We start from the raw sequence: 10,077 nt of genomic DNA, 5'->3' as shown, positions 1-10,077 counted from the left end.
TTTCTGACAGAATGCAGTGGCAGGGAAAGGACTGAATTTTAACATCTGTCTTGTGCCAGGTGTTACCTCTGCTCAAGTAGAATTGTGTGTCAGAAGCAGAGCTCCTCTCTCCTAATAACAGCTGCTGGTACAACACCCAGGGGCTCTGTCACACAAAAAGCTGTGCACAGTGCTAGGTAAGTGTGCTGACTTCATCAAAAGGCACAGAGTAAATCTTCAGCCTCAGCAACAAGAGATCCAAACTACATCTCCCCCTATTGTACTGCTGCAGGGATAATATTGAAAGAGGAGATTGCAGGAGTCTTTCCACTGCATGAGATGCTACAACCTCCATTGGCCTAAAGTGTTGTGTTCCTGCACAGACTGCAGGAAGATAAAGGATCACCAGTAAAACCTCAGTGCTGGAAAAGAAGGCAGCATGGTTTGATCTACTGGTAAAAGTACTGCTTTATTATTTTCTAGGTTGCAAAAAGCTTCTTAGACCATGCAAGACATTGGAGGAAGTTGCAAACTAGTATTTCCTGAGTTTTTATGGAACTGTCAATTTTTCCTCAGAAAACAGTGTTCCCATCACACCATAGCTGCTGTTTTCTAATTGTTACCAAAGCTAAGCATAGATGAAGTTTATCATGAAAAAGCTGCAGATGTCAGCTTCTCTTAAAAGTTAGAAACTATCCCCAGTTCTTTAGGAATGGAGAACAGGAGCACTTGAAAAACTCAGCAAAATGGACTTGCTTCTGGCTTCAATTAAAAACCAAGTCAGCATGTTGGTGTCACTGCTGAGATGAAACAAGTATGTGATCTATAGAAGAAAGTTTCTAATGTTAAGGATGATCAGCTTTTGACTCCTTAAATGCCACTCAGCTCTAGACCTCAAAATGTAACAGGGAAGTGAAGAACTGTTTTTAGAATAAGATACAGACAAGGTCAAAAGAAGTGGCCCTTAAAACCAGTCCTCATCAGTTTTAGCTACTCTGGCTCTAAAAGGAGCCTCCAACGACTTGGTTTCAGTTGCTGTTAATAGACACAACTTTTTTAAAAAAAAGACAAATGCAATTCTTAATGTTTTTACTTTGAAAAAGAAAACGTTTATTGGAAACTGAACTTTTGAACAAATAAAATCATCAGTATCAAAGATTTTTTAACCCAGTTAACAGCTAACAAAACCATCCTTCTTCTCCAGAAGGAAACTGCTTAAACATTGCTCCCTCAGAGCAAGAGATGTGTTCAGTAACAGTCAACTTCATTCTCCTCTGTGGTCCCCACAGCAGCAAGGATGTCCTGTAAGAGGGACTGAGGACTTTCCTCCACATGGTCACTACTTTTATTTAGCTCATCATGTAGCTCTAGTAAGTCTATTGCACCCAAAGCTAGCATCATGCTCTCTGGATCTTGAAAATCCACCCCATTACCACCATCTGTGGGGAAGTTCTGGGCCAGAGAACCCTGTCTCAGTGTCCTCTGTAACCAGGCAACGCTGCGTCCTGCAGGTGAATCTTCAGTCTCTAGTGGATTCTCCAAAGTACTCATTGGATAGAAATTACCTCTCAAGCCAATCAGGATATCACAGGCTCTCTGACCCACTGGTTTGTCACAGTCACACAAAGAGCAAAACAAAAAGCCAAACAGTTTTGCTCTGCAAAATACCTGCAGCAGCTTGTTTTGGTGGGTGGAACTGGTGACTTCAGAGGGGACAGGAGCATAGGGGCATTCAGAAAGGCCAAGCTGGCAAATTGTCTGACTACAGAAAACTTCAACCAGTTCCAAACCTCCAAGTCTGACTTCCCAGTCTAAGTCATGCTCCACAGTCTGGATGACTCTAGAGACAAACTGCTCTGTATCTTCCAGCTGACCTGTGCAGCCTTGTTTCAGCCACTTGGTGAAGATGCTGATCACAGCCCTCCTAGGAAAGCCCTCTGAGTCTGTTGACAAGATTTCTTGGAGCTTTGCTACAGTGTTCTAGATGCAAAAAGAAAGACAAAGCACAGTGAGGGGAGGAATGTGCAAAGAAGCAAAAATAGAAGTTGAAAATCTAGTGTGAAATCTGCCTGCATGAGACTGCAGGTAACTGGTGAAAAACAGTGCAACAGCACATTGCTATGTGGTTCTGCCTGTGCAGTGGGTCACACAGTCATCATACCTCCTTGTTACAGTGATTCCCTGCGACAGGTGACTCTGGAGCAAAGTAAGCGATGAAGGCCAAGTGTCCCACAGCAGTCACAGCACTTGCTCGCACGTAGCTTTCTGGATCCTCAAGCAGGTTTTCTGTAAGCCTCAGCACCTCTGAAGACAGGAGAGCCTGCCTGAACTCATCCTGGTCTGTAAACAAGACAGCAATCCAAAGAAGTGAGGCTTTGTTCTCTCTGAGCATGAAGCTGTTTCCAATGCAAACAGTCCCCTGCGTCATACAAGGGTGCCCACTACCTGCAGGGACAGCTGCCAGTGAGCTGAGACACTGCAGAGAGCAGGCAGCTGCTCACCAGAGCACAGATGCTCTGTGTCAGCCTCCCCCTTTCCCAGCAGCTTGGGGACTTTCAGTCGAGCCCTGCTAGACACTGGAACTTGGAAAATTGCGTTTGCAGTTGTTTTAGTGGCAAGAAAAAACTTTCTGCTGGCAGGCAGGGACATGGGTTCAGCCTCATCAAACCTATGCCTTTGTTTTAAGAAGGAAATAATAGTCCTTTCTTGTCAAGGCATATGGCAGAGAAAACAGAATGTAACAGCAGCACTGAGAGGGGCTGTGGGGTAAACTGCTAATGCAGCTGAACAGGCTGGACACTTCCTTTGTGCCCTGGGGACAACATGACAACATCCTCCTCTCTTCCAGCACCTCAGAGCTACCACAGGAAAATTAATGTTGCCTCAGTGCTACCTGCTGCAAGGCCTGAGCTCCCAGTAAAGTGGAAAATCAGTTAATTAATCCAAAGCATGCAAAGCAGGTCTAGGCTTTTAGCCTGCCACAGCCCAGCCCCCAGCCCCCTGAGGGAATCCGGACTCCACTGCAGAGCAGACTGAAAAAAGGGAAAATATTATCTGCCATTAAGCACTGTCACTTGCCTTGACATACATGTCTCAACACCCCTCAGTTTAACTCCCCAGAACTGCCATTAAGGCAGGCACAGCAATCTGAGTTCAACAGGAAGGTAGGATAAGTTTATAAATCTGTCAGATTTTGATCATGATTTAAGAGTAAAAATCTTGACACTTCTTGCTTTTCTTAGCCCTGCAGTTACAGGTCAGAAGATGCTTCACCAACCTGACTGATTTTCATAACATTAGAAGAAACACTCCTTCTTTCTGAACTGTTCAATCTTTGCACCTACCTCTCAAGCATTGAATCATGGCAGTGAGGAACTCCAGAGAAGAATCTCTTACTTCCCAGCAAGGACTGCACAAACGCTTCTGCAGCACCAGAAACACATCTGTAAAAGCCAAGTACAGGCCTGAATGGACATGAAAGGCAACAAGCCTCACTGAAGCAAGCACTGTACAACCTCTACATCACTTCATTTCATGCAATCCCTTTTGCTGCTGCAGTGTGCTTCTGCCAGAGCTCTTCAAAGCACTGTTTGGGCTAAGCTAAACTAAAATTCAACATCATGGTGAATAAGTCAATCTTCAGTGCTTTGAGCAGGAAAGGCAGACAAGAGCAGATTTCACATGTGCCACTAGCTGCTTAATTACCTTCCAAAATCTTCTCAGTTTGTTGCCGCTGACTGTTGGAGCAGGACAGCTCCTGCAAACGCACCAACCACTTGGATGTAGCTTGAAAGGTTTTCTTTAGGACCTGAAGTAATGTAAAGCAGAGTTACTTTACTACAGGAGGAGACAGTGCTGCCTTTCTGCTAGGCAAAATTCATTTTAGCCTCAAACATACAGAGAAATTCTCAGAGTAAACAAGTACTTATGCTTCCTCACTAAGAAGCCAGCCACAAATAACTGGTGCTTATACATAACTTCTAACCAACACCTGTTCTCAGCTTAGTTTTAGGAAGTGCCAGTACCTCCAGCTTTGGATTTGCAGTTGTCAGAGTCATTTGAACAAAACAAAGCAAGAAGAGAAACCCCTTTATGCAAAGAATTCAGTACTTCATGGCCATGTCGAGTCTGTCAGTGCTGCTCTCAGATGTGATTGCTCCTGTCTTGTCAAGAACAGTTACTCATTACAATTTAGCTATTCCCTGCAAGCCACCCAGAACCAAGACAAGTCTCCTACATATTCTGATACAAAGTGTGCTAAGAAAGAACTATGGTTAGACAGTGTCTCAGAATTCCACCCCACTGGGGCAAGCTAAGAGACCTGGATCTCTCCCTAGTCCTATACTCACAGTAGGGCTCGTGTTTGGACTCTCCAGGTATGCCAGAAGGACATCAAATAGGCTTCCTATGAGTGTGTCACAGCCTGAAACACAGAAGACAAAACTAAAGGACCAATGCAGAGAGAAGGAGCAGCTAAATCCCAGTTTAACTGCTGAAGACACAGGATTGTAAAACTGTTTTGGGGAAGAAAGCAGAGATGAACTCACCTTTTTGCGTTGAGAGAGCTGCAAGGACATCAAGGGCTGACTTCTGCACCCTGAAGCAATTGATCAGGTTTCGGCTTATTGTGCTGCCCAGAGGAGAAGTTGGACTCAGGAATCCATTACAGAATTGCAATATTGCCACGAGAGAGTGCAACAAAGATGTGTAGGGCAAATCCACTCTTAAATGCATCTGAAGGGAGGGGAAAAAGAACAAAAGAGACAAGAGTTTCCAGCAAAAGTCTCAAGTGTGCATACAGAGCAGTTTTTGGTCAGGAGGCAACAAAATTTGCATTTTCTAGTGGGTTCTTAAGCTTATCTTCCTCTCTTCCAAGAACTATTCCACATGTGGAAGGAGGTTCTTCTCACTGCTTGGGAAAGCAGCTCAATTTGTGGTTTTTTTCCACAGAATCAATAATTGCAGTGTAAGTAAAATATGGTGACAAAGCCTGTGAAGATGGATTTAAAACTTAAGTGTTGTCGCTCTTTACCACCCTCAGTTTTCCTCTGTTGTCACATTTGGAGTCTCTATCTGTGCTAAACTTCTTTAACCTATGGAAAGCCTCACTGTCAACTGTTCTCCATGTTCTGTCAGGCTCTACTGCAAAAGCTGCAACCAATCTTACACTGTCTTTCAAGGACCAATGTGATCCCCAGGCTTTTTTCCCTTCTCTTAATGTTACCAGAGACAGCAGCTTCTCCAGGTGAGCAAGGGTCTGACACAGGAGACCAGCACAAGATGTCTTGGAGGACAGAAGACTTTCAACAGTGATGGGATCACTAACAGACTCATCCAGCACACCTAGAGGACCAAAGGAGGGAAGAGCTCAGGTTTTTAATGAATACAGAAGACTGTGGATTTTAAAGCTTATCAAGATATTCAGGTGATGTAGTATGAGTATCCCTTCAAGTACAACTGTCAGTAGGATGCTGCACTTTACCACAAGCACTGCTATTGTCCTTGACTCCTTCTGCTCTTTCTCCTCTGGTTTTGTCTGCACCAGACACTTAGAACACTGGCAAGCAGACTAGCCTCTAACTTTTCTAGCACAACTGTACCTGCATATTCCAGAGGCTGGGAGGCTGCTCTCAAAATACAGTCCATTGGCTGAAGTAGAACAGTCAGTGCCTGAATCCTCACATCTTGTGGGCTTCAAGGAGGAAACAGCAGTTACCAAAACAAGAACACTTCAATTCCTTCCCAAACATCTGCCCCCAAATGCTGAGCAGGATAATGATTTTCAGGCAGGCTTTGAAACAAGCCAGCAGTGACAGCATCACCATTTGAGCCTTCTTCCAAGCTTTCCCTGCTAACTGAAAGCAGAGGAGAAATGGCTCTGGGATTTAGAAGCAGCTTTATCAAGCTATGCAAATAGCTAGTGGGATCCTGTGTAAGGAGGAGGCTGAGAGGGAGGCATTTCTTGTCAACAAAATGGAGTCCTTCTAGCTTAAAACACAAGTGTTGCTTAGCCTGTAAATCAGTGTCTGTATGTGCTGTATTCATCTGATCATTGGTTGATGCTTTTTCACCACCTAAAGGGGAGTTAGGGAGCAGCTGCAGGCAGACTTCTCACAGGTGCACAAGACATGAATCTCACAATTGCAACAAGGCAGATTCCAACTGAATATACAGAAAATACATTTCAGACTGATATGAAACTTGCCCAGAGAAGCCATGAAATCCTTATTCCTGGGGCTCTCTAACTTGAATGGTGAAGCCCCTGAGCAACCTGATCTATCTTTGAAGTTATCCTTGCACTGAGCAAAAGGTTGAACTAGATCACTTCTATGGGTTCCTTCTAACTTACATGATCCTACAACGGTCAACAGTGCCCTCAGGTGCACAGTTGTGCTGGGCAGAGTGAAAGCTCTTACACTAGTCAGTGTTTTTGTGAAAGAAGAAATGAAAGAGAGACTACTGGATTTGACAGGCAGCCAAATTGTGTCCATCTCAGTCAACCTTAGCAGTACAGTTACAGGAGTTTGCTGTTTCTTCCTGAAATTAGCTGTTTGTAGGTAAGATGTCAGTGTACACATAGAAACTAAACAAGCAAGTATCATGCTTTTCTCTTTGAAACTGATTATTCTTACTCTCAGTGTTTGAAATTTGTTAGCTCCTGGCATGGCTCTTGCCAACCAGTCTCACATATTAAAGAATGTAATGGAAAATGCAGTGAGGACAAAAAACAGTTCTTGGAAAGACACCAGAGATCTTGGTACAGAAAAATCTGAAGAGTGTAAAGATTTCATTGGAGGAAGTCCTACCATTTGCAGAGCCTCAGAAGTCCCACTGCCAAAGGACCTGCTTGTACTGGGGTTAAGTGTTCCAGAGCAGAAGTCACTAGTGCCCAAAAACTGCCTTCAGTGTCACAAAACACAGGGGATCTGAGAAGAAAGAAGTGTAAGTAATATATCCTGTTACATGGAGGCAAACAGATATATCTCATCACTGATCCAAGAAGATCTTTACCGTGCCACGTTAAGCAACAGACTTGCCAGCAGGTGCTGTGCTTGGAAAGTCTCTTCCATCAGAAAGGATTCTATCTGCTTTGCTATGCCCAACCAAAGCACTTTGGTCCATGCAGCAAAACAACTTCCAAACAAACTGGTTAACAGCTTTAATGACTGCTCGATGTGAGGGGCAGAGCTGGACTGAAGTGAATCTTCTGTGTGCTTTACAATCATTTGGGCACACACTGGCCAGTCACAGTCCTTTGTGCTGAGAGGTTGGGATGTCTCAGACTCTCCAGAGAAGGTGAGTGTGTGCACCAGGAGCTGACTGGCAGCTGAAGCCACAAACAGGCTGGGATCCCCCTGCAGAGCGAAGATCACATCTATGGCTCCTGTGGGGAGACAAAACAAGTCACTGGAGGACAAAACAATGGAGTTCCTATGGTGAGGTAGAGCCTGGCTGCACTACAACCATACAGGACTCCAAGTCAGGTACCACACAGCTTTAACTTGGGGTGGTGGTGTTTCTTATGCTTTGCTTTGGAGTCTCTACTCAAAGTCAGCCAGTCCTTAATAACAAAGAGGCAAAAGAAGAAAATACAATTGTTTTCAGATCCTCAGGGGTTTTAATAGTTCAGGAACAGGAGGAGACTTCAATATAACATTAGGAGAGTTGACAGCACATTCACTGTGTGTCTATGGAAGAAGCTTGTACCATGTCTGGGCACAACCAGTAGGAAAATTATGAATGACAGCATTATCCATCACATGGACAGCAGCACATGCTGCAGCTTACAACCAATCCAGTCTTTCAGGCCCCTCTGTACATGGGATCTAAAGCTGCTGTTAACAGAATTAACACACCTGCATAACTACAATGGGACTGCAAATGTATGCAAGTATTGGGAGATAAATGAGCCCCTCGTGAAGTTTTTCTGCATTAAAATCATACTGAAATGTACCTTATAGTAAGGGTTACAAGTAAGACTACAGAAGGCTTTTAATTTTAGAGGACGTGATTCTTTCCCCCCTAAAAAGGACACCATCTTCAGTGTTTGGGGAACAAACTAAAATGAGTAACTCACAACAAAAACTCAACCAGCTTTCAATGACTTTAGTGTTTTTGACAAATGACTCATTTTGATCTTAAATGAAGACTCCTGTCTCACTCATTTGACATCTGGGCAACAGACTGGAATGGAGAGAATTACAACCACTAGCTGAGAGAGGGGAGATTCGGATTACACATTAGGAAAAATGTTTTCACTGTTAGGTGTTTCACTGGCATAGTTTGCCCAGGGAGGTGGTGGAGTCATCATCCATGGAAGTGTTTAAGAGATGTCTAGATCTAGCTCTGAAGGACATAGTTCAGGGTTTAGGGGTTACAGCAATGACAGGTTAATGGTTGGACTTGATCTTAGAGGTCTCTTCCAACCTTGATGATTCTATGATCCTAGACACAGAGGATTTGGGGCGTTCCCAGTCCCAGTAGCACTCACCAGTGCTGCAGAGGAAGTGGAGTGCAGGCTGGTGGTGCACCATGCTGTGCACACCCTTCACCCAGCCGCTGCGCACCGATGCGTCCTCCCATGCCGCGCTGCTCCGGGGCCCCTCCTGGCCAAACAGCCTCGCCAGCAGCTTCTCCTCCTGAGGCCAGAGCACAACACAGAGTAAGTGATCAGCCAAAGGGTTAAAGGGGAGGGGACAGGCTGCTCTGTCTAAGTCAAGAGTATCAATACTGCAGCAAAACCTCCTCTTGCTAGAAGCATCGCTAAAGTAGGAAAATTCCAGAATCTCATGCTTAAGCTTAAGCAACAGAGGTGTTCAAAACTGCTTGGTTTTCAGGTGCTAGGGACAACTTACGTATATCCTAAGTTGATATACATCAGCTTTTATGGAATGGAACTTGTCAGCTCCATCAGACTGCTGTATGCAGTTGTACTCATCTCTTCCCTGCATGAAGCCTTTTGGGGTCTGCACTGTAATGAATTCTGTTATACAAAGTAGGGCTTGAAAAAGCTCCCTTGTTTCTGCAGGGAATCAGAAATTTCCAACCTACTGTGGAGGGAAAATGACATTTGTTAGTACAGTTTGAATTTACAGCACCTTTCTTACAGTACTGTGCAATGGCTGCTGTGAGGTACTGCCATCCCATGCACTGTTTTCAGCTAAAGATGAGAAGCACTACCCATCAGCATTCACAGTGCTGCTAGGGCAAGAGAGAAGTAAGAAGACAGCAGTTTTACGTGAGACCTGAACAGAAATAGGAATTGTAGGTCTTCTGTTCAGCCGGAAGAGAGAAGGTTGTGTGGAGACCTCATAGCATCTTCTAGGATCTGAAGGGGCAATAAGGAAACTGTAGAGGGACTCTTTGTTAGGAGCTGCAGTGACAGGACAAGGAGCAATGAGGACAAATTGAAGGAGGGAAATTTAGATTAGATATTAGGCAGAAGTTTTTCCCTGTGAGGGTGGTGAGACACTGGCACAGGCGGCCCAAACCCTGGCAGTGTTCACAGCCAGGTTGGCTAAAGCCTTGAGCAACCTGCTCTGGTGGGAGGTGTCCCTGTGCAGGGCAGGAGGTTGGGAGTGGATGATCTGTAAGCTCCATTCCAACCCCTTAATGTTCTGTGCTTCTATGCTTCTTGCTGAGATTGCTGAGTTGTTGATGTATGCCATGAATTTTATAAGCAGAATATCTACATTTTCAGGTGTTGTCCATGCAGAAGGAGCAGACAGACACACAGCAGCAGGTCCCTGGGTACCCAGCTCACCTGGAGGTGCTGGAAGCGAGTTTCAGACGAGCCAAGGATCCCAGCTAGCTGCAGGGTGAAGGAGAGGATTCCAGGGCTGGGCTCTGGCAGGGCCAGCACAGAGGTGAGCAGCTCTGTCACGCACGGGTTGTCCTGCAGCAGCTCCACGGTCGGATCTGCCATCGGGAGAGGCCAGAAAAGTACAGGTCACTACCAGGACTTCTGTCCTCTCTCGCTGAGGCGATTCCCTGAGCTGCGGTCACTCCTTACAGCTGGCAGGAGTGACCCATCCGGGCTGGCCCGGGCACAGCCCCCGGTGTTGTGACAACCCGACGGCCCCGCCGCGCCGCCCTCCC

General features: G+C 45.3%; 1 protein-coding gene across 1 annotated transcript; it reads right to left on the bottom strand.

The window, feature by feature from the left end:
- Window positions 1–1,227: 1,227 nt before the first annotated feature.
- On the bottom strand, window positions 1,228–9,897 carry BRAT1 (BRCA1-associated ATM activator 1; the record flags this gene model as incomplete). Its single annotated transcript, XM_009085109.1, has 12 exons — window positions 1,228–1,959; window positions 2,141–2,319; window positions 3,324–3,422; window positions 3,685–3,787; window positions 4,329–4,402; window positions 4,527–4,713; window positions 5,204–5,322; window positions 5,580–5,671; window positions 6,786–6,905; window positions 6,991–7,363; window positions 8,471–8,618; window positions 9,743–9,897. Coding segments are annotated over 12 exons (2,381 nt in total), but the record flags the coding sequence as incomplete, so codon positions are not given.
- Between the last annotated feature and the right edge of the window lie 180 nt (window positions 9,898–10,077).

Source organism: Acanthisitta chloris, unplaced genomic scaffold (genome assembly GCF_000695815.1).
Source record: "Acanthisitta chloris isolate BGI_N310 unplaced genomic scaffold, ASM69581v1 Scaffold44771, whole genome shotgun sequence".
NCBI classification, from domain to species: Eukaryota; Metazoa; Chordata; class Aves; order Passeriformes; family Acanthisittidae; genus Acanthisitta; species Acanthisitta chloris.
Note: the sequence above shows the minus strand (reverse complement) of the source record. Positions and strands in the feature narration are given on the sequence as shown.